General features: G+C 45.1%; 1 protein-coding gene across 1 annotated transcript; it reads right to left on the bottom strand.

Annotated features, from left to right (window-relative positions):
- Positions 1–23,047: 23,047 nt before the first annotated feature.
- On the bottom strand, positions 23,048–24,145 carry LOC310781060 (beta-1,3-galactosyltransferase 4-like; the record flags this gene model as incomplete). Its single annotated transcript, XM_083641594.1, has 1 exon — positions 23,048–24,145. One exon carries the CDS (start codon positions 24,143–24,145, stop codon positions 23,078–23,080), a length of 1,068 nt encoding a protein of 355 aa, XP_083497720.1. The 3' UTR covers positions 23,048–23,077.
- Positions 24,146–25,885: the final 1,740 nt, after the last annotated feature.

Genomic DNA, 25,885 nt, shown 5'->3' with positions numbered 1-25,885 from the left:
GAAGAAGATCCTTGTCAGAGAAAGAGGGGGAGACAGACCCCTCCGGATCCCTCAAGAAGAAGATCCTGGTCATTTGCTGTTGACCCCACATTTAATATGAGGTGTCAGTGAGGGCATAGTTGAAGTTGTCAAGACCAGACTGACCTCAGAGACGGTACAGTCATGGTGATTCTGATTATTTAAAGGTGGTCAGATTATACAGTATGTTTTAAAACGAAATTGTAATTCTGTGTACATTCTACGTAGGCCAAGGTGAGGAGTTAGACCTATATTATGATTAAGATTTTCTTTATTATACCTTTTTATAGATAGACGTATGGCCCATGAGAAGAGGAAACAATGTCGCATTAACAATCGAGCCCAACAGACAGGTGACTTTTCGTGACGTCATTTGCCCCGGAAGTAACTTCCGCATTCATTTCCTCCATAGACATTTCCATAAACCCTTATATAACGATTTTTAAGGCTGGAACCAAGCCAACCCGTGACCTACTGAATCGTGAGTGACCATAACACATTCAGTTTAAACAAGAACAAAAAATAACAACGCGCATCTCTGGAGGCCAGAGATAGTAGGTAGGGCAAAATGAAATGTGAGTTCACGTGCCCGGCCGAGTTTACCAGGCTAACTGCCGCCCTGGCAAAGGCAAGAGAAAGAGAAGTGAGAGGAGGGTCCATCAATTAGGGGTCAGAGATTGAAGAGAGTTGAAGAACGTCAAAAAAGATTGTCACTTGTTATAGAACTGATCAGAATGACCTCTCACTGAAGAGGCTACGGTATTGAATCTTCTCTCTCTTTAGAAAGGACCTGGTATCGCTGAGTGCTGCAGGTAGCTTTACTAGACTTCCAGTGGAGAAGTGAAGAAGATGGCATCTTGCCAGTAAGGAAGTGAAAGCTAGGGTATCTAAACGCTTGGAGGTGTATCGATTGTAGTCTTCTGGGAGCCGGAATATGGCAATATGAGGAGAGTCGTTTATAGCTCAAAAGTATTTTTTCACATAGTATCGAAGTAGTTCAGCCAAAAGTAAGATAATAATGGAAAAGAGTATAACATATGGGTTAAATTGCAGGATCAAGCATATTTGTCACTGCTGTTTGTCATATCGGGATACATTTGTGACAATCAAGCTTTTGAAAAATGTACCCTAATTAGAGATGCGCGGATGAGCTTTTATGTCATCCTAATGCATGAACCATCCGCCCACCATAAATCCCCCAATTTAGTACCCTATGTATGTATCCTATGAATTAATTAATGTACCCTATTATTAATTTACCCTAATTTACGAGTGTGAGACGAGCACATGTGCAACGTCCCACCAGTCAACCACCAGGTTCCATCCCAGTTCACACTCCCATGGTAGTCTTGACTTTGGTGGTCTGCCATAAATCCACATGTCAGTGCACATAAATCCACATGTCAGTGCACATAAATCACATGTCAGTGCACATAAATCACATGTCAGTGCACATAAATCACATGTCAGTGCACATACATCCACATGTCAGTGCACATAAATCACATGTCAGTGCACATACATCCACATGTCAGTGCACATAAATCACATGTCAGTGCACATACATCCACATGTCAGTGCACATAAATCACATGTCAGTGCACATAAATCCACATGTCAGTGCACATAAATCACATGTCAGTGCACATAAATCCACATGTCAGTGCACATAAATCACATGTCAGTGCACATAAATCCACATGTCAGTGCACATAAATCCACATCAGTGCAAATAAATCCACATGTCAGTGCACATAAATCCACATCAGTGCAAATACATCCACATGTCAGTGCACATAAATCACATGTCAGTGCACATAAATCACATGTCAGTGCACATAAATCCACATGTCAGTGCACATAAATCCACATGTCAGTGCACATAAATCACATGTCAGTGCACATAAATCCACATGTCAGTGCACATAAATCCACATCAGTGCAAATAAATCCATGTCAGTGCACATAAATCCACATCAGTGCAAATAAATCCACATGTCAGTGCACATAAATCACATGTCAGTGCACATAAATCACATGTCAGTGCACATAAATCACATGTCAGTGCACATACATCCACATGTCAGTGCACATAAATCCACATGTCAGTGCACATAAATCCACATGTCAGTGCACATAAATCACATGTCAGTGCACATAAATCACATGTCAGTGCACATACATCCACATGTCAGTGCACATAAATCACATGTCAGTGCACATACATCCACATGTCAGTGCACATAAATCACATGTCAGTGCACATACATCCACATGTCAGTGCACATAAATCACATGTCAGTGCACATAAATCCACATGTCAGTGCACATAAATCACATGTCAGTGCACATAAATCCACATGACAGTGCACATAAATCACATGTCAGTGCACATAAATCCACATGTCAGTGCACATAAATCCACATCAGTGCAAATAAATCCACATGTCATTGCACATAAATCCACATGTCAGTGGCACTGACATGTGGATTTATGTGCACGCATTTTATGTGCACGATTTATGTGCATGCAGAAAGCGTAATGTCCAGCCAAATGCCAAGATATTGGAGTGTATGAATACCAAGACTATTGTCGAAACTAGGGGACGTGAAAACAGCATTCACTTGGTCTTGTCGGAATTTAAGACAAGTTTGTGATGAAAAAGAGACCGCTGAAATGCATCAAAGGCAGTCTGCAGACTGAGCGGCCTGTGCAGGAGTGGTGCCGAAACTATACAAAATTGTGTCAACCGCATAGTAATGGACGTTACAATGCAGAGAGGGGAGCAAAATAGTAGTATCTGTGGAACACCTTGACCAATCACAAGAGAGCTGGATCTAAAACCATCAGCCACAACAGCCTGCTTTCTCCCAGACAGATAGGGTAGTTAGAAAACCAGCTGACGGAGAGATCATCTAATCCAACAGTTTCCGTAATAAAATAACATGGTCCACCGTATCGAAAGCCTTTGAGAGGTCGACAAAGAGAGCAGCACAATGACTACTATCAAGACCCTTCACTACAGGGCCGATTCTAGGGGGGGGCAGGGGTGGGCTATGCCCACCCAAAAATGAATCTTGCCCACCCAAAAAAAAAAAAAAAAAAAAATCTCCCTTTTTGAATTCCAGACGACCGCACTTAGGGTCACGACCCAAAGGTTGGAGACCACTGGGTTAGTTAGTTTAGGGCACCTAACAGTAGTTATAGCTTTAATTTGATTTGAGAAATAAGCTCATCCAATGCAAAGAATATTATGGAGTTGATTATTTTAAACTATGGATGAAGGATTGTTATTTATTTGTTAGGGTAACAAAGTCAATCTGCTTTCAAAGTTTTAATTTCAGTTTGAGTTTGAATAAGACTAAAAGTCTTGTAAATATAGGTTTGAAGGCTAAATGGCAAATAGTTTTTAGCTATGGTTAAGTCTCACTGCACTAGTCTTTAATTTGATTTGAGAAATAAGGTCATCCAATGAAAATAACTGTTATGGAGTTAGTCTTGTGAATATAATAACAGTTGTGTAAATAGTTAGTTTGTTAGTTAGTTTGTATGTACATAGTTAGTTTGCAAATAGTTTTAATAATAGGAGTTTTGTAAACATTGGGCCTGTCCCCTGTGTGAAAGTTCATACTTAGGTTATCCACAGCACAATGTGGACACCTAGTGGAACAGTTTAGTGTTAGAATATAATGCAACAGTTTTTTTTTGGTATGACTATTTTCATTGCCCCCCCAAAATTTTCAATTGCCCACCCAGTAACCTCACCCTAGATACGTGTTATTTAAAGGGGCCATATTATGCATTTCTTAATTTTGTATCATATATATGTTGTTACAATCTTGGATGGTCATATTAAACATGGGCTAAGCTTCAAATAAATATGTGAAAGTGTTTTAATGTTACCCCCATGAACCACCCCTCGCGCCAATGAACTCTCGTAGACGAGATGACATGGATTTATGGCGATTTTGTGCGAGAACCATAATTTTTGTGACGTCAGTAAGGACTTGTTACCCTGGCAACAAAGCGTTGCCGCCGGCCGGCGCGCAGCGCGCGCACGCTAGCTCCCACCCTTCCCCTCTCTTCCCTGTGGTGTTTCAGTAACCCGCGTCGCCACTCACCAGGCTCTCTCTAGCCTGGCTGTCTGGGACACAAGTAGTCTCATGGAATAACGGATTCCAGACCGCAAAAACAAGGAGACGACATGGAAGTTAGCCAGGATGTAGGACTGAAGTGGTAAGTTCTGAAAATATGTGTCTCATTCCAGCATCGGTCCAATGTGCTGCTAGGAAGCGCTAACGTTACTTACCGGCTGGGTAACGTTAGCACTTGCTATTATGTTAGCCTATGAACAACCGATGAATGACGAAAGGCACATATTTTCAGAACTTGTAACGTTAGTCCAACTTGCTGACTTCTCCAAGTCCTCATTTTGGTTTGGTCCGTGTAGCCTTTGCTAGGAGAGGCACACTATAGTCACAAGCATTTGGGAAGTTAGCTAACTAGCTACATTAGCTAGTGTGAAGCTGCCCGGGCAGGGTGTAACGTTATGGCAGGCCGTGGTAATAGAATCCCTGCTTGGCCAGCCACCGAAGCAAATGTCCGGGTGCAGCCCGGCCTAGCGGAGCTGTAGATAGCTAGGGGGATGTTGATAAATCAATTGATAGCTTGCTTTATGTCCAAGTCACGTTTTTCATCGATGGTCAAATTCGTTTTGACAATCCGTTGCTCGTTGATATAATTGTTTTACAACTACCAAATTTAGTAGCCATAGCAGAGATCGCCTGTCTGTTTCTGTTATGCATGATGACTATCTATCTATCTATCTATCTATCTATCTATCTATCTATCTATCTATCTATCTATCTATCTATCTATCTATCTATCTATCTTATCTAGATAGATAGATAGATAGATAGATAGATAGATAGACAGACAGACAGACAGACAGACAGACAGACAGACAGACAGACAGTCTCGCTTCTACAGCGATAGCTCTCTGGGCAGAAGTTTGCAAACGCAAAAACTCCTCGCGCTGCCCACCTGGAGTATTTTCCGGAGGGTGGGGGTTCAGGGACAGGACCTAAAAACAGAGCGTTTCAGACAGAGGGTGAACTGAAGGGGGCAGTGAGAGCCAGTACAAGATAAACAATGAGTTTTTTAAACTATGACTGATGCAATAAGTTACTCTAGTGGAGGCCAACAATAAAATAATAATACATTATATTAGCAAAATATGGGCCCTTTAAGATAAGGGATGTAGCTGTTACAGTGCTGTGTCCTGGTCTGAACCCTGATTGTTGAGATTGGAGAATGTTGTCTCTAAGGCCCGTAACTGTTCATTCACCAAGGTTTCATCAGCATGCAGTAACGTAGTGTATCAGCGTAAGAACTCTCATGGGTCTGGCGTTGAGACTATTCCGCCCCTAGTGCCCGACCCATTCTCACTCCGAGGGGCGTCAAATACCGTGGATTTGTCATACGCCTTGTGGGTCGGATGTTGACGCGCACAGACGGTAGGTACCCTTGTGCATCTATCACCCTGGGCACGGTGACGCTACTCATGTGACATATCACGTGACATATCACGTGACGCTACTCACGTGACATATCACGTGACGCTACTCACGTGACATATCACGTGACGCTACTCACGTGACATAATATATTTCTTGGAAATCAGGCAGAGGATTCAGAGAAAAGGTCTGTGTAATGATGGATGCCCTGCAGCAAGGCTGGAGGCTTCCTGTCTTCGGCTTGCAGCCTCCCTCCGCAAAGCCTTCAGGGTAGCCCTGGGCTGACGGCCGCCTTTGCCCCGGTCCTCGCCACGAAGGAGGACTATATCCAAACCCTAATCCCAACCAAGTGGCTACCACTACCGCCCTAACCCCAACCCCAAAGCATCACTGAGCTTTGCCTATCTACAACCCCCCTCACCCCCTTTGCCTCACCCCAACCATGTGCGTCCCATCCGTGCGTCCATGGTACTGTGCGCGTACATCCGACGCATAAGGTGCGTGACAAAGCGATGGTATTTGACGCCCCCTCGGAGTGAGAATGTGTTGAGTGGCCATGTACAGTATGACATCATCAACCCCCTACTGACCATGTATGACATCATCGGCCTGATCACTGTTTGCGACATCATCATCATCGGCAACATGGCCATTTGGTCCCTAGTGACCACATATGACATCATGGACAGTTTCTTTGTTTCTTTCTTTCTTTCTTTTCTTTTTGGGGGACAGACAGATATAAGAACAGAGAGACAGACCCGCTTATAGATGCCTCGGCCCCCTAGTGGCCACGGTGTAAAAATTACACATGCATGTGTGCATGTGTACATTTGTTATTTTAAATGATGTCAGCTGGCTCTGGCTGCCGGCCACTGATGTCATTTGTCCTCAGGGTTGTGTCAGTCAGCTTTCCAAGTGATGTCACTCGAGCAATTGTGATGTCATCAGTGATGTCACCGCCTGGCAATATTTTGCCAGGCAGCCAGATGACGGATGTCATAATTTGTAAAGCACTTTGGAATTGCCTGTGTATGAAATGTGCTCTACAAATAAACTTGGTGAGCGGCGCCAACAGAGCCACCTAACCACCAAACGTCTGGGAATTTACTCCAAATCTGGTTCATTGAGCCCGGCGAGAACGGCCGGCAGCAGACACGCCTACATTTATTATTAGAATTTTATTTGGTAGCGGCAATGCAATGTTTCATAGTTCCAATATAGAGCAAGACACTGATGTGCTGCAAAGAGAGTTTATACCTGTTGTTTATTTTACAATAATTTGTCCTACCCGGAAGTGGCCCGCTTGCTACTGTGAAGCGCTGTGAAGTCATCAGACAGCAGGCTCTGTAACGTTAGCCTCGGGAGTCGGGTTTATCGCTGGGGGAAAGACCTCTAGCCGCCGGGGCCGGATGAAACACGTCCTATTAACAGGTTATGTTTGTTTCTAAGTGATTAATATGTTTCTCCACAAACACGACAGCACCGGTTCTGCATGCTCCCAGAAAGCAGGCCCGCCCACAACACTCATGATTGGTTCTCCGATGCAAGGCTTCCAACAGCGCCACCTAACGTTATGAAAAGATTTAAATAGTAATATTCTCAGTCTTACAGTAGTGAAACGGATTAAGACTGAGAGCTGAGTCTAGTATCATACTTGCTCAGCTTGATTCTTCCTTCAGACATAGCCAGATGGAGGCTGGCAGGCAGCTGCCCGGCAAAAATGAATGATTAGTCTAATCTGTGTGATTGACAGGAGAGATGATCAGAGGAGCGGAGTTTTTACCATCATGATTAGGACAGGGATTGAAGTATGGGTAGAGTTCCTCATTGAAGGAGCAGCCAGTAAAGGAGTAGATAAGAGCTGCAGCATCTACGTCATAAAAGGAGACCAGACCGTCCTCATAATCCACAAACACGCCCACCTTCTGAGGCTTCGGTTTCAGTGAGAGGAGGTCAGCACGATCAGTAGCACGGTATTTATTTACATTCCTCAAATATATAACCCAGAAGCCATTCTTTGTGCTCAGCGTGATGCTTCCCTTCCTGTTGATCGACCCTCTGGCCACTCCTAAATCCCACTCAGGCTTCCCTTTAACCTGGACCTCGTAGTAAAACCTTCCTGAAGAGACGCTCTGATTTCCTAAGACACTGGTCCAAGAAGAAAATCTCTCTGGGTTGTCTGGGAGATTCTTCAATATATGACCACGATATACTTGTTTCCCATCATCAGACAGGATGAGCTTGGCGTGTGCTGTATCAGGATCCAGAGTCACATCCACTGCATACTGCTGGACCCTCATCAGCTCGACATCAACACACAGCTTCTCCATCTCTTTCGTGAGTGTCTCCTCCAGCTGAGCCACAGCTCTCCTAACACTCCCATATGATGGGTGTTGGATACTGACCTCTGTCCAGTCCTTGGTGTCTGGAGGAGTGTTCAGGGATGGGAATCGTTGGAGGAGGTGGAGGCGGCCTTCAGTGTGTGCAAGCTGCTCCACCTCAGTGGTTCTCTTCCTCAGTTCATAGATTTCCTGTTCCAACTCTTTGATGAATCCTTCAGCCTGTTTCTCTGTTGTTTTCTGCTTATTTTCAATTGTCTCAATGAGCTCAGCCTGGCCTCTCTGCATCAGAGCACTGAAGACGCGCACACTGTCTGCTGTCTCTCTGTCTGCATCTTCCCTGCTGAGCCCTACTGAGTGTTTGAACTCCTGAATCTTCAGTTGTCTCTCCTGGATCATCTGCCGCATTTCTTTCTGAATTTCAGCCTCTGTCTTAGACCTACTACTGACTGACTTTCTGAACTGAGCAGCCATCTCTGATATGAAAGTATTGACCCGCAGCTTAGGTCTTCTGTAAAAAAACTCTTTACACATGGGACACTGGCATGGGGCATCGGCATCCCAGTACTGTGTGATACAGTTTTTGCACAAGTTGTGTCCACACGGTATGGTGACTGGATCAGTGAACACATCCAGACAAATGGGACATCGAAACTGGTCTTCTATGAAAAAGCAGCTAGCAGCAGACATATTTAAACGCTGAGAGAAAAAGTGAAAGCTAGCTAGCCGAGGTGTCCCTTTTATAACCTCAGCACAGAAAGGATTTATGACATCAACAATGGCATCAGCATTCAGTCTATGACATCACCGAATGTCTATGAAATCACCAGTGGGTATGACATCATCAGTGATTTATGACATTACTGATAATGTCATAATGGTATATGATGTCATAAGGTTATGTTATGTCATAATGTTACGATTATGTCATGACGTCACTCAGTGAGTGATGTAATTAGTGAGCGCCAATTCTAGTCATGAGTGATTATGACATAGACATTGTGACATCATCCATGATGGCCGATGACATCATCACTGAAGACATAATAATTGCTCAAGTGACATCTGGTGACATCACAATTTCAAGAAGCTGCCCCTGCATGTAGAAGACAACAAGCAGAAGACAAGTAGATGCCCATGCCTACCAGCCGACAGTGAGCTGAAGTCCTGCTCTACTTGTGTTTTGACCAACACCTGGGGGCAAACGCCAGCTAGATAAGAAAGAATCAACGTTTGATACAGTCCTTCCAGGAGACCACGCGGCAGACCGAGGGCCAGGTGGAGAGATTCCATAATCATTATGGGCTCTATCATCGCAAAGGCGGTAATTTTGCGTTAGTGGCCATTTTGCGCCCGAACAGCGCCACGCGCAACGCTAATTGTGGCCGCGTTGCCCCGCTGCGCTCTGCGTCAACTCAGCGCAAACCTCCGTATAGGTGTGTTTATGCCCAAAATCATTCACAGGTGTGATCATGTCCCTCCCCCTTAAAAGCCACAGCGTCACATCTGTGACAGCAGCTTCCTCCTCGCTGAGTGGGCAAGCAGAGGGACAGAGTGAGAGAGAGAAAGAGGGCGAGAGAGAAAAGAGAGATGGGAGAGTGAGAGAGGTGGAAAGAGAGAGAGAGGGGAGAGAACGAGAGAGGGGAGAGAGAGAGAATTGGAGGATGAACAAGTTCGGATTCAATAGATAAACCATCAGAAACTAATAAGAAAATGGATAACAAAACCTGGTGCTGATGGAACGATATTCCATTTGAAACACAACAAAGGGCTGCCGCGCAGTTATGCAGTGGATATCCCCATGGTGTGATATGTCCCAAAGCCTGCGCTTACTGTAATTAGACGTTTCGTATAGGCTATAACATACACATGTACAAATATGTGTTTCTTTAATAGGGTAAGGATGTGTGAGAATTTAATTCTAGCCTATTTCAATAACCTATATCAGAATTGTCCACTCGAGTTAAGCTATTGACTGCGGTCACGCCATCCGCGCTGTGGAGAAGCGTGGTCTTGCATGCGTGCAATTGCAGGGAAACAGGTTACTGTATAGGCAGTAGGCAGACGATAGCATAAGAGGCGCGCAAAGGCCAGTATTTTTGCGCGGACACACCTGGGCCACGCCTACACCTGTGTCTGCGCTTAGATCCCGGCGCAAAACTGGACGGTGCAGGCAGACGACAGCATGAGACGCAGGGAAGATGGCATAGGAGGTGCACAAAAGATAGCGCAGGACGATACGGCCCTATATCTCCACGCTGGCCGGATAAGCGTTTGACGGTTGAAGATGGGTGGATGGATGGATCTGTACTGGTCTCATTATCCTCGTTAAAGTAGACTCTGAAATGATAGGGAAGGAAGAGTGGGGCACCTCAGCTATCTACCATATCTGCCTTCCCCCCCATGACATCTGCCTTCACATTTATATTTATTGGCTGTGGAGCAAGGTGAGCATGAAAAGGCGTGTCCTCTGCACATGTTGATTTAAAATGTTTTTTTCTTCCATCCCTCGGGTGACACAGTGCGGCGCTGTCAGCCGCCACACGAGGGATGCGGGAGGTGTGGGGGGGAAGCCATGAATAAATGGAATAGGTGTAATATATGTGCTCTGGGAGGGCGGCCTGAGAAGAATGGTGACTAGATTTTCCGAGCAAGATTTGCAGAGACGGCAGAGATAGATGGCAGCAGTGACGACTTGCTCCGCGCGCCTGGGACGCGGATCACAGACACACAAAAGCGAGATGGAGAGAAAGTTGTGCTATCGAGATATAGGGAACTCTCTTTGTAAACTTCCCAACTTCTCCCACTCTTGTCATTTCCTATCTCCACAGTGGGCCTCTCGACCTTTACGCCTCAGCTTCCCTGCATTCCCTCCCATCCAAACCCTATAGAGATGTGATTATGACTGACGCCTCACACCTCGTCTCACCCCATGCGCACACCTCGTGTCCATCTCCCCTCGGTACCACCTCTCTGCTTTCCACAGCTCTGTCTATCAGGCAAGTATTGATCTGACACCCCCCCCCCCACACACACACACACACACACACCCTCCCCCTCCCCCACACTGTCTCTCCTTTCTCTCGCTTCCCCTTCTCATTACAGCCTCAGGCTGAGCTACAATGGCAAGACTGACCCAACCGTCGCCTAACCCCTAGTCTCTTAAACCAGACTGTCTCATCTACATCCGGCGAATGCAGCTGTACAGTCTGTACGTACGTTACACCCCCAGAACATGCACAAGGAAGTTGGGAAAAAAACCTTCAGACTGGAAGGAAGTTCGACAAAATCCGACCAATCACGACACGTGTGTCCACGGAAAAAAATTCTGATTGGACTAATGAGCGGAAGACCCGCCTTAAAAAAATGCTGATTGGACTAATGAGCGGAAGACCCGCCTTTCTGCTTCCCATTCCGGTTGGTGCATGATTCTCCCCCACGAAGTACAGACGGTATGGCGGAAGCATTTGAAAATTGCGGAAGCCAACTCGTCTGTTCTAAGAGACTACCTAACCCCGGTCATCTATAGGCCTCACTCTTTTCTTTGCCAATCACATCCTTTCAATCCAATCATGTCTTTCTTTAAGTATTAATAAGAGCATAAAAACATGTTATTCAGTCAAAGGGGGGGAAGATGGTGTTTTTTGTTTCCTATTCGTCATCTTTGACACAACATGCCCTCATACCAAAACGATTTTGTGACTCCCAAATGATATGAGCGAAACGGTCGGTCCAATTTGAAACAATTTGTGATTTGTAGTTCTTGTCGTTCGTTGTGTGCCGTGTTCTCGTTTGCCCCGGCTGAGTCTCATTGGTAATCACTTCATGGTGTGTAGCATATATTGGTAACACTTTATAATAACGTTCAGTACTAGCCTAAGTCATTTATAAGCTATTAGTTAATGATGAACAAATAATGAACTAATCATTTACAAAACATTAATATACATTTGTAGATGATTAAGTCGTAAGTCAGTTTTTATATTCCAACCTGTCTCTACACATGTGTTAATCATGAACAAATGATGAGCAAATCATTAGCAAATGAAAAAATCATTAACGAATAGCTTATGACTTACTACTGAACGTTATTATAAAGTGTTACCCATATATTATCTTGTTTCCCCTTGCAGTCAGTGTTGTCGGTTCATTTGTTCCTGTTGTGTCTGTTATCTGTCTGTAAAACACAGGCTTTTCAGTCCTAAGCTGCTGTTTCTGTGTCACCGTCCTCACCTCACCTCCACCGTGACAGCCAGGTGTGTTTTCCACTGTTCCCATCCAGGCCTCTTCTCACCTCAGTGTGATTTCAGTCCTAATCGGTTGCCTTCATACAATGTATTTGCAGCCATAATAGGGATTATTACATAATTATCATTTCTGTGATTTCTATATCAGAAACAGGACACGCGCTTAGACAGCTCCACAAAAGCCATTCTTTGTATTATGTCTTGCTGCCTCGCTACTTTGATCGCAGCTGAATTCACCTTCAATTGAGCTGGGGAAAGTGCACGACGTCATGTTTCTGGAGAGACCGCCACCATCTTGGTTGGTGTCAAGCAGTGTCTGACTCTGCACTGCAGCCGGGGTTGGTTACTGAAAACCCGGTAGGCCTACCACTTTACCAGTAAGTCAATTGCGGTATTTCCGTTGCTAGTCTCTGGACAAAGCCCATAAGCAGAAGAAAGAATTCCTGCACACTATCCAGTTACTGGCAAACTTTATTACAACGTTTCGGTCACTCAGACCTTCATCAGGTAGGCTACTGAACCCCTCCTTTTGGACCCCCCTGTATGTATTTGTCATATTTACTGTGGTGAAACCTAAATGCTTAACATGTTATTCAATTTATTGTTCTAGATTTTAAAACTTTTCTATAATATTTTTCTACGATAACCTTTTATTAAATATTTGTCTACAATATTTTTCTATGATATTTTCTAGTGTTTTACTACCATTAGAGTTTACTTTACTTGAATCTTGTTGCCATGTTCAATTTTCAATTTTCCCTTGTAGCCTATGGTGTTGTAAGGGCTGTGCCCTCTGTGATTTGCTAACCACACACAATCTGTGGCAGTGATTGCCAGCCAGCTCACGGTCCCTGATTGGGCGCATCCTGCGAGGTGTGAATATAAATACTTGCCTCATTTTGCTTGTACTCCATTTTACCTGATGAAGATCTGAGTGATCGAAACATTGTAGGCTAATAAAGTTTGCCAGTAACTGGATAGTGTGCGGGAATTATTTTTTCTGCTTATGGACTCTATCCTCCGACGCACCTATCCATAAGATTGTGAGGGTGTGCATCGGCTCTTCTTTCATGTCTTGACAAAGCCCAAAAGCAGGCTCAAGTCCACACTGCTGTGTCTGTCTGAGCAGCCCACCCACGGTAGGCAGGGCAGAGCAGAGCAGAGAAGAGAAGAGAGACGCAGAGATGGAAGAAACGCGGCGAAATGAGTAGGTATCGAGGTAAGAAGAGAGCGAAAATGATAAGAGCGCCATTAACTCCAGCAGGTGTACGTACTACTGTACATGTATTTGTGAAAGGCTGTGCTCAGCTCATCCGTTCACCAAAATATGAGCTTAAGTCAATGCACAACATGGACAACACTAGCCTGGGTAAACCCAGCCCCCACGTGACCTGCTCTAGCAGGGTAAGCCTGAGAGCAGGTCACTGGGGGCTGGGTTTACCCAGGCTAGCACAACACTGCAACTACAACATGCACAACACTGTCTGGTGCACAACCATAGACAGTCAAAAGGAGGGACAATATGAGCGTGACGTCGACCCATTGGTTTTTGAGACCTCAAAATAAAGCCTCAAATATCATGCATGTTTCCTGGAAATCCCGGGAAATCTGTTCGAATATGGAGCCGGGGGGGGGGGGGGGGGTCACGTGAGTCTGGTGGAGGGGTCTAACTGAGTGCAGTCCAGCCGACCGCCATCTTGTTGTGTTCGCCTGGCTGTGTAACTGTGGTGAATTTGATCGCGGACTTGGTGCTCTGCTATGTTGGACTGTAGTGATGCTCATGCCTGGGTTTGCAAGCTAACAAAGCTAACGCTAGCTCAAGATTACCATCGTGTGCTAAACATAATGGTAAACATGGAGCCGTTCAAGCCGTAGTGTGTGCGAGGTGGCTATAATACATATTAGTCTGGCAAGCGAGACTACCTATGAAGTGACTCTAACACAAGAGCAGTGAAGAGTTTTCAGTAGGCCTATAGTCCTGTTGAATAGAGAAATATATATGACAGTATAGGCTAGTACAAACTTGAAGAATTAAGATTTAATGACCAGAAGGCAAGAGCAGGAAGTAATTTTAGAGTATATCCAATCATTTTCAGAGGAATGGCATGCATGACTGGCAGATAGTGAGTATCCATCATGATGATGATTAAATTAAAGCATCATGATTTGGATATTTTCATTCACTTTTTTTTTTAGACAAAACAGCAATTTGTGTCTGTCTTTCAAACAGAAATTCTGAGAGTTACTGTAATTCAGCCACAGTGTGTCAGAAGGTTGACGTGTAATATGAACACATCTGAGCCCAAACTCAGCAAATACAGAGACAAGCAGCAGTCAGCAGCTCAGAAAAGAGGGTATTGATGACAGAGGGTCACCTGAAAACCTCTCATCGGTCTCACCCTTTGCACACAGAAAAGTGAGCACACAGTGAAGCTGCCTCTATAAATGCAGTGTCGCCGTTCTTCAGCCTATTCAAACAGCCTCTTTGAAAGCCACCCAAATGCCAGCTTGCACCCCATAGAAAACCAAGGTAATTACACTAAAAGGTATTGTCAGCAGTTGTATCCCATGTGTTATACACAAAGGCTGTTGCCAGAATGCATCACTATCTGCGTTTTAGGGTAGTGCGTCAGACATTTTTGTTTGTTTGTGTCCGAATCGCTAAATGATATTGTGGAATGATTTTGAGGCCACTACATATTTCCCACAATGCATCTCTAGTGAACAAGCCTGGTCACTAAAACAGTGAAAGTAGCAAAAGCATTGCGGGTCTATCGTGGCCTGGCCGTCACCAAGCATCCTCTTCATCCTCATCCACGTCAACATGTAAAGAACTCAAATGAAGGACCATCAATCAGGACTCAGGTCACACAGGCACTGGTCCTTTCACACATGGAGCACTGTGTGGCTGTGTGGTTCTTTCACACGTGGAGCACTGTGTGGCTGTGTGGTTCTTTCACACGTGGAGCACTGTGTGGTCCTGGGCCCAGTTGCACAAAGCACCTTAAGTTAAAGGAACACTCCGCCCATTTTCAACCAGCTTTGTATCATTAGAACATCAGTAGTATATCAGAAAACTGTAAACGGTTTTGAAGTCTGTCATTTAATTTGACAGTTATTGAGTGTAAAAGTGTGGACCAGTGACATCACTGGTCCACACTAACTCAAATGAATAACTCATTAACTCAAGTCAACTCTCAATAACTGTCAAACTATTCATCATTCATCTAGTTTGACAGTTATTGAGAGTTGATTTGAGTTAATGAGTTATTAATTTGAGTTAGTGTGGACCAGTGATGTCACTGGTCCACACTGAAGTGGTTCTTTCACACGTGGAGCACTGTGTGGCTGTGTGGTTCTTTCACACCTGGAGCACTGTGTGGCTGTGTGGTTCTTTCACACGTAGAGCACTGTGTGGCTCTGTGGTTCTTTCACACCTGGAGCACTGTGTGGCTGTGTGGTTCTTTCACACCTGGAGCACTGTGTGGCTGTGTGGTTCTTTCACACCTGGAGCACTGTGTGGCTGTGTGGTTCTTTCACACCTGGAGCACTGTGTGGCTGTGTGGTTCTTTCACACCTGGAGCACTGTGTGGCTGTGTGGTTCTTTCACACCTGGAGCACTGTGTGGCTGTGTGGTTCTTTCACACCTGGAGCACTGTGTGGCTCTGTGGTCCTGCGCAGAAAAAAGAGATGTAAAAAAAAAACAGCTTGTTCGAAATAGAGCAAGAGCAGCCCTTCACTGCTCCTTTAAAACTAATGCAACAAGGATGCACCACAGTCTGGCATGGCTGACCGTTGGCATGGCTGACTGACCATTGGCATGGCTGACTGACCGTTGAGGCTAAATTAACATCCAGTCTCCTCACATTTACCAGAAATGCAATCACAGACAGAAAAGCAGAGTTCTTCACAGAACAACTTATATGGACAGATCTAACGCACCATCATCAAACTAGACAGGTCAGCATTGGCAATCTTGAACTTCCAAAGCCTAAAACAGAACAACTCAAAAAGGTATAGATAGAGCCTCCAGCCATTGGAATTCATTACCTACACACATTAAACAAATCAGTAGCAAATACCTCTAAAAAAATCACTCAAACAGAAACTAATGAGTGAAGACTGGCATGGTGAAGACGCATGGCAGAAGTCTGATGTCTTGCAGTAACAGAACCTCCCGTCACAGGGACAGCTTCAACGCAACTGCTATCTGCCTCTTCAATGAGACCCGAAAGCCCCCCAAAATCAGGACTTTGCCACTCCCACCCGCCGACATGTGTTGAAATGTAGTTTTCGTGTAGACCAGATTTCAACTCTCAGTTACACAATAAAATGGACAAATGCCAATTCACACACTATCAATATTGTCTCTATTCCAAGCTACAACAAATGTTTTAACAATATGATGAACCAAATTGTGTGTTTTTACACGTTGACGTTGTAACCGCATTTTAGCCGGTTATAAAGAGGGTGAAATTAGGTCTTAGACGTTCAAACCCAATATCACCCAGATTTAAACTAAAAATCAACGTTGAAAAAACGTTTTGTGCTCGCTGGGCTGGTGTAAGTGACTCGTGTGTGAATCTTCCGAAATGACTACAGTCACGCACCAAAGCATGAATCATGCTATATTTCCATTACAGCATGATAGTAGCCATCCATTTTTATATTGGGAAGTATATCTATATAGTGACCTGGCAGTGCATGAAATGATAAAAGAACACACTTTTCTGGCACCTTTAACACAACTCAACAAGGCAGCCTGGAGCTTTGAGACGGCAGTGGAAGGTGACTTCTAGCTGGGATCAAAAATATCGATCTGATGGCTTCCTACAGAACCTCCAAAAGTTGCGTTCGGTGGAGGGAAGAGTGGGAGTAGAAAGTGTAATATTACAGTACATTATTAATGAATCAAAGAAGAAGAATGAACACTGGGGGGGGGGGGGGGAGCGCAACTCAGGGAGAAGGAGTGAGAGAGATTGTGGAGATGAGAAAGATAAAGGCAGAGTGTGCGCCAAAGATAAAGAGAGATTGAAACTATGAAGATAAAGAAGAGAGATTGAAACTATTCCTCGGTGATGTTCTCCGCTTCACGCCCTCTGCCAGGTCAGCAGCACTCCACTTAATGAATGGATGTCTGGCATGGTTTTTCATGCAGAGTGAATACTGCTCTCTCTTTTTCAGACATTTGCGCCGTCTCTTTTTTCACACGCATAACTATAACTAACTATATTATAGTTAGTTATAGTTATATATATATTATATTATATTGTATAATCGCCTTGTATTATATTATATATATTATATTATATTATATATATATAGTTATAGTTATAGCAGTTATAACTATAACTAACTACACACTATTTGCAGGGAGGTAATATATTGCCCTTTAACTCAACTCAGTGGGCAGTCAGAGGGCACCATGGTGTTGTTGTGGTTGGGCTATTTCCCTCTGCCCAGAGCCGTGTATATAGAAGAGTCGCGACATCTCCATTCACTCCAATGGACCAGTTTTTTTTTACTCTCAACAGTTCCAGGAAGTAAAGTCCTGGATTAAGCAGCACTGTCGAGTTGCAGCAAAATGGACAGTTTGTGTTGTAGATCTGTATTCAAATCTGGACGTAAACTCTGGACTGAAATGGCCTGAAAGTCTTATGATTACACCCTCTGGCTAACTCCTCAATGGCTACTACACTGCTACCCATGGCTATTTAATGCCCACTTAAAATATGCATAAATATCATCTGGTCCAGAATAGCCTGAGAATCCCTCGACTCTGTGGTGAAAGAGATTCAATCTCATTAATAATCAAAATGTTCAGCAAGACATGAAGAGCACTTCGACTTCAACTTGAGTTCTCCTGTACCCATTACTGTCAGCGCTACATGTGAGTTCTCCCCCACACACACAGACACGCCATAGCGCCACCTATTAGCAATCACAAAAAGCAGTTCATCTCGAGAACCATTTGTCAGATCGACTTCAAACTTATGGAGTTCGCTTTGGGGGACCTGATGGAGTGCAGTGCTGAAGTGTGTACAATTCGTCATAGCACCACCTACACCTAAACATTCGCTAGATTGCCAGAGGTTCTAAGTTTGATTCCCAGCGGCGGGGGACTGACTACACAACACAACCTAGAGTCAGGAATACTGACTACACAACACAACCTAGAGTCAGGAATACTGACTACACAACACAACCTAGAGTCAGGAATACTGACTACACAACACAACCTAGAGTCAGGAATACTGACTACACAACACAATCTAGAGTCAGGAATACTGACTACACAACACAACCTAGAGTCAGGAATACTGACTACACAACACAACCTAGAGTCAGGAATACTGACTACACAACACAACCTAGAGTCAGGAATACTGACTACACAACACAACCTAGAGTCAGGAATACTGACTACACAACACAATCTAGAGTCAGGAATACTGACTACACAACACAATCTAGAGTCAGGAATACTGACTACACAACACAACCTAGAGTCAGGAATACGTACGTGTCCAGTATTCTGTAGTGGAATACATTTTAAAAGTAACCCTCCCAACACTGGTGAAATTGTTTCAATTACGCCCATGATACAGTATAACACATCAGTCAGCCACTGATACACATGCTCTTACAGGAAGATAAGACTGGTGAACTCTAAGTGTAACTAACTGGTCATTTTAGCACGTTATTATTTATTTATATACTTTGATTTGCCTTTCTTGATTCTCATGTATTTATACATATTGCATTTGAACTTGCCCGGTGGTTTTAAGACTAGGAGGTACAGTATGGTTACATTAGAGAAACACTGCATATAACTCTCACTGTATAGAGCCCGGGGGCTTTTCTCCACCCGGACTTTAACATTGTTTTTCTTTTTGTAAAGACATTTCTTTGTTGTCTATCACCTTCACTTTCCCTTTTCTCTCTCTTTCTATTGAGGGTTTTACATCACGCCCTGCAGCTCGCACGCTGTGCGGGCTCACATACGCAACCTCGGCCGCTGCGTAGCCTCGCCTGCTCTATTGGCATGCGCAGCACACAAATGCCCAACTTTGCATCAATGATGACATCACAATTGCTCGAGTGACGTCACTCAGCGCACAATTGCGCAATGTCGGCCTCGCCCGCAGCTCAGCTGCTGCGTTGTGAGATCATCAGTGACATCACAATTACAGTGACTTCACTGATGATATCGTAAATGTGACATCAGTGGGACAAAAATTTAAACAAACGGTGCCCACTTACTCCCTTTTATATATGATGATGATATGATGTTGATGACGATGATGATGTTGTTCCCAATATCCTACCCCCCATACACACGCACACACACACACGCACAAACACACGCACGCACGCACACGCACACACACACACACACACACACACACACACACACACACACACAGACTAACAAACAGGCATAAAAGATTGAAAAAGAGCCTAACAGAAATAATACATATTAATGAGATGCTAAAAAGTAATACAGAAGAAACTAGAGGGCACTCAGTAGAGTGCATACCTCCGCTAACCTTTGTACAAGGTTATGTGGTTAGACGTGAATTCAAGGTTTTTTTCCCCCTTTAGGCTAGTGGGCGTGGAAAGTTAATCCGTTCTGAGTTGGCCCATGACCAACTTTTCTCTAGTTTTGTGCAAATCCGTTCATAACCTTTTGAGATATGCTGAAAGACAGACAGGCAGACAGACAGACAGACACACAGACAGACAGACAGACAGACACACAGACAGACACACAGACAGACAGACAGGCAGACACACAGACAGACAGACAGACAGACAGACAGACAGGCAGGCAGACAGACAGACAGACAGGCAGGCAGACAGACAGACAGACAGGCAGGCAGACAGACAGACAGACAGACAGACAAACAGGGGCAAGAACAACCTCCTGGCCAACTCCACTCAGTTTCAGCTGAAAGCCCCCATCCCCTTCACTACAAATGTCACCGTTTATCTTATCACTCAAGTGTCTGTGTGTGTGTGTGTGTGTGTGTGTGCGTGTGTGCGTGTGTGTGTGTGTGTGTGTGCGTCTGCGTGTGCGGGTGTGTGCGTGTGCATGTGTGTGTGTGTGTGCGTGTGTGTGTGTGTGCGTGTGTTAATGGGTGCGTAGGGGAGGGTGAAATGGGAATCCACGTTTTCCCAATCACGCACTCAGAAGCAACCGGCTACATGTGACCTTTAGGAGTCCCTCGCCACCATTGTGGTGGTGTGGGCTCCTGTGGGCTCCTGTGGCGCGTGGCAGCTTGGAGTGAGAGCTGACAGAAAGACAGTCGCACAATGGCTTTCCATGATGAGGCAGAATTAATGGCACCCACGTAAAGTCCCATAGGAGAGGAGCACACAATGTAGGAGTTCTCCAGAGCCAATGCGTGGGCAGTACTCTAATGGTGGCATTTCAATTCTGCTATATCTTCCTTGTGAGTGAATCATTAGTCTGCTGGTTGCCTCCTCGCCTGTTAGAAGCAGAAAAGGGAAATCTCTCAGGACAAAACAGCGAAGGGAAAAGGACGCACTTTTTCTTCCATACCCAGACGTCGATTAAGACTGACGTCTATAGGGGGCACGGTGGCTCAGTGGTAGAGCTGTCGCCTCACAGCTAGAAGGTCCTGGGTTCGATTCTCACCTGGGACGCTGTGAGCGCTGAAGGAATGCGTGCCCGTCCGCATGTCCTCGAGTGCCCACAAAAGGCCTTTCTGTGTGGAGTTTGCATGTTCTCCCCGTGCCCCCTGGGGGTTTCCTTCATATAGGAACCCCTCACCAAAACATGCAATATCCATGTGCTGCCTCCTCTGGTCGTTAGGGGCGCCTGTTCGGAGGGAGGGGAACTGGTTGGAATAGCGTGATCCTCCCACGTGCTATGTCCTACCGGTGAAGCTTCCCCTGTCAGGTGAAAAGAAGCGGCTGGCTAACTGCCCATGTCTCGGAGGAAGCATGGAGCCAGTTTCGGCTCTCCCCAGATTGGCAGAGGGTGGAGCAGCGGCAGAGAACACGCATTAAGTTTTGCACACTTGGTAAATACGTGTTAATGGCTTCAGAGATAGCGCTTCAAGAAACACTGTTCGTAAAGCATTCAGGAAAACTCTAAAAGGGAAGTGGTAAGTGGAGGACACATGATCTCAGCAGATAAGGAAGTAAATGTTAGAAGAAATAAATGAACACACATCCAAACCATAAGAGGGCAGGTGCTGAGCCCAATGCAAAAGAGAAAAAACAAAAAACGGATTTGAAAACAGATTGAGATTTAAAATATCAGTGTGTGATTTTTTTTTATTTTCTTTTATCTTTTTTCAAATCAGGAAGTAACCCAACCACATTTTACTCTCATTCCTCTTCTCGTCTTTCCCAATCAGTGGTTAAACAGAACGGTTGGTATTGGCTATAACAAAAAAAAAGTTACTATTCAATAGGCAGCTTGTTCCATTTTTTGTTGCAGGTGTCATGTCATTCTGCTTTTAACTTCCTTAACTTTTTCTACAGATAGTTTAAAAAGGAGAAAACCAATTTCCCACAATCCTCAGTGTGTCGTCAATAGGCACGCATACATAATGTGAACTTAATCTCCTCACAAAGACATCAGGAAAGCCTGAAATAAAACAGAGTGGTTTATTTGTGACAGCATTCCATTCATACATTTCCTGAGTGTAAACACACACAAACGAGGGGAGGAGCAAAACGCGGCCTGAGGCCCCGTCCTGACCCATCCCCATCTGCCTTTTTAAATGTCATTATCTATCCCAAGTCCTATACTAGCAGAGGCTGCAAATTAATCCGTCCAGACCAAGCAGTGTCACGCCATCATTCACACTCCACTTGTTTAGCGTTACATAATTGGATGGAACGAGTTTAAAAATACTGCGGCTCAGTGTGCCAATAGCCGTGTATCACACCACGTCCATGGTGCCGTTTCAGCGTCTGGTGGGAGGCTGCACCTCCAGAACAGTTGGGCCTCCAGGAGAGATGAGCATATGGTGCCTGACTTCCTCTGCTATCTATCCACAACACAGGCCAAATACATTTAGCTCTCTCCAGCCCCAAGTGTCCAATGTTCCTTCATACATCATGACAGTACCACAGTGAGTATGACCAAAAATATGATTCTGAACATAAACAGTTTTGGCTAATAAATCAAGTACCAGTGTGGTATTTTCTTCCCGCTGTGTCTCAGGACTCGCTTGTAGGTTTGATATCTACGTGTGCTGCTTTTGGGGAAAACATGCATTTAATGCATCTGTTTTTTGTGACTAAAATCTACATTGGAAGCAGTCGGTGCTAGACTAGACAGGTCTTACAATGTGTAGGTACTGGTAGCAGCCTATTAGTTCATGCTTTCTGTGTTAATAGAAAGACTTGTTCCATAGTGCATCTATCATATATAACAAGCAGCTGTATATCTTCACTTTACACTAGCAGTGTGTGAATATTGTGTAGTTGCATGTGTTTGTTATTTATAGCTATGGTGTGTGTCAATGTAACATTGCAAGATACTGTTAACAGTCTTCATATCTTCAAACTATTGTGTACCATTTGATAATTTCTCTTTTGGCCTTGACCAAAATGCCTTTTAAATTAATAGAAATGCATTCAGGTGTTTAAATGAATACAATTTTGAGTTGCAATGTAAAATTTGGCTATGTGCCAAAATATTTTGTCATTTGTGTCAAAGATCTATTCTGGTTGTTTACCATTTGTACTGATGTTTTGTCTATGTTTGTATTCCATACCATGATGTGTGGTCTAGAGAGTAAATAAATTGGAATCCAAAAAATAAAGCTATAAAAATACAATCACATTTTGTTTTCTTAGTGTACACAGTGTTTGCCTCACAGCCAGAACAGTGCTTGTGCTATTCACAGAATTGAAGTGGGGCACAGCGCCACAATGAGTCCAACCATCCTTCCAAGGCAGTCTGCACTCCCCTCACAGCCCCTGCTCCAGCCCCAAGGCTGTCCCGATCATGGCCCTGACTTTGCAGACTCCCAAGGAAGCACGTAGGCTCAGCCAGGAGCAGCGGGGTGCCGAATGCCCATCAGCCCAGTAGCGCAGCATCTCCCTGGGTGGGATGTGATGGATGGACACCATGGCCTGATAGCAGCAGCGCCCGTACGGCACAGCCGGTCCACCAGAGAAAAGCGGACAGTGCGAGGGCAGCACCCCGGCCGTACGGGCACACAGGCCCACAAACGCATCCTCGGGGGGCAGCGGCGTGGATAGAGGCGACGCAGCGGCTGCCAGAGACACTTTGAGCAACGTGGAGCGGGACAGGACGTAGGCTGTACCACTGCAATAGTCTGGAAAGACAGAGGGAGCCACGTGGAGATGCACCCTGCCCAGGTACAGGTCCCCTTGTTCGTAGGGATTTCGGCTCCTGTTCAGGAAGTGCAGCAGGGCACTGGGGTTGAACAGGACGTCGTCGTCCACTTTGGCCATGAAGTGGGCCTGAGGGCAGAACCTGCGGGCCCAGCCCAGCATGGACAGGGTCTTCAGCGTCAGGTTGGAGTAGGTGTCGACAAAACGGCCCTGGATCAGGTCTCCTCGCTCGCGGGCCTCCTCTATCAGCAGCTTGGCCAGTCCTGGGTCAGACGCCACACCCACCATGAACAAGGTCATGACCCGGCGGGCCCTCACCTCCACCTCCCCACCCCAAGTGTCTCTTATAGCCTGGCGTGCTCTCTGGTTGGCAGGAGCCGAGGTGACCATGGTGATGAGGTATGGCTTGGCACGCTGGCAGACAAGCGGGCTGGGCATGAGCAGGAACTCCTCGGGTCTGGTGGGAGGGAGAGGGAGGCTCTGTAGGGGGGCGATGCCAGCGTCGTGCGGCTCCAGCGCGGTGCTCATACTCATAGAGGTGACCCATGACTCGATCCGGTCCACGAAGAGCAGGGCGAGCAGCGTCACGATCACCACGCAGAGGAGAAGCATGAGTCCAAGTCTGTTCCCTCGCTTTCCAACCCGGGGCTTACACACCCAGAGCCCCCGTCCCACCATGACACAACCTCCAGAGTGAATAGATAAAAGCATGGTAAGAGACGAAAAACAGTCGTGGCCGGGCAAGTCTCAAGTCTTTTAGCTATAGTCCAAGTCACGTCTCAAGTCTTTAGTCACAAGTCCAAGTCAAGTCTCAAGTCTCTTATGGATGAGCTTTCTATCATCTGCTGCATGCAATCCAGTCTGCTTAGAACACTGCAGTTCATGACAGGGCTGGGGCAGAAGGCAGAGCTGATGTTATGGAGAGGAAGGCTGAGCGATTTATAGATGACATCATCAGTGATGTCACAAAACTGATGACATCACTGATGACATCATCAGTGATCAGTGGAGATTCAAGCTTTATTTAGCAAGAATTTGCATTAAAGTACCATTTACAGTAAAACATTTTGATGCACTGTGGGCTCAATTTTTGATCTATCAAAAATCTGTTTGATACTTTTGTGGAGGACAGTCTACCGATGCAGATGCTGGAGTTTGGTGTCGTTTGAAGAAAAAATGTGGGAGGAGTAGGGTTTAATTAGTTTTACAGTTTTTTCAGTTTTGCGGTCTTTAGACTTCATAATTGGCCATAGGTTGCAGCGTACAAAAGTTTCTCCTCATTTGGGCACACATTTTGGTGAAAGTGGCAAAGCCATAGCCCATATGCCTGATTTGTTATGAATTTTCAAAGTTTGAAACTTTAGACGGTCGCTGTAGCGCCACCATCAGGACTATAGGCGCCAACTTCACGTCAACTTAGTTTGGCATGGGACTGGACCTTTGTGCAAAGTTTGGTTTATATTCATGCATGGGAAGTCTGACTTCCTGGGAGAAGAAGAATAATACAGGCAAATACAAGCAGTGGCCCTGCCGCTTCGCTGGCCCGGCCACTAATTAGCACTAATGGGGGATAAAAATGGGATAAAAACAATCGGGGAACAAAAAGAAAAAAAAAGACTGACTATTAAACTACAGAACCTTGAACTGTATGAGTCAGACCAGCGCAAGTAAAGGATGGCTTTGCCGATGATCAACCCACTTTGTATCATTACCGTTACTATGAGCAGATGGGCAGTGTTTACCTTCTCTCTCTGTTTTCCACACAGAGAGCTCTCATTTCCTCCTCTGGCAAAACGCTCTGCTGTGACGCGTTTTACGTCACAACGGAACTGCGGAAGCTCTGCTCGAGACGCGGAATCTGCTCCGATGGGCTGTCGACTCAGCTTCCAGTGTGGCTGTTATTGTTTATTTTTATTTTTTAAGTATGCGCACATCCACGGAGAATGAACCTTTTTCACAGCCGCCATTTTGTGTCTAAAAGGCAGGGTAAACAGGTGCAATCAAGTCAATAATTAGGGCCCCAGCACTCCAGTACCTAAATGGACTGGAAGTTGGAAACCCTAATTAATGTTTTGGTGCACCTGTGTTACTTCCTGCCATAATGACTTGCAGCTGGCGGGGGCGGAGTTTCTGCAAGCGGGGCAAGGATGTATATTTCTCCGTGTGGAAAACATATAGCGAAGGTAAACACTGCCCATCTGCTTATATTAACGACATTACAATGATACAAAGTGGGTTGATAATCGTAAGCTTGTGTGAATTTTGTTAAGGGCAACATCATCCAGCAGGTTCAAACACAATTCACCCCCCAGGCAGCCTTGACTTTGGTAGCTGGTGAAGTGTCAAAAGACAGGAGTTTGTCATAAACCTTCAAATCGAGTGACTTTTCAAGATGGTCAGAGCTGAGAAATTCATCCC

Source organism: Poromitra crassiceps, assembly GCF_964638095.1.
Source record: "Poromitra crassiceps genome assembly, chromosome: 8".
Taxonomy (NCBI): Eukaryota; Metazoa; Chordata; class Actinopteri; order Beryciformes; family Melamphaidae; genus Poromitra; species Poromitra crassiceps.
Note: the sequence above shows the minus strand (reverse complement) of the source record. Positions and strands in the feature narration are given on the sequence as shown.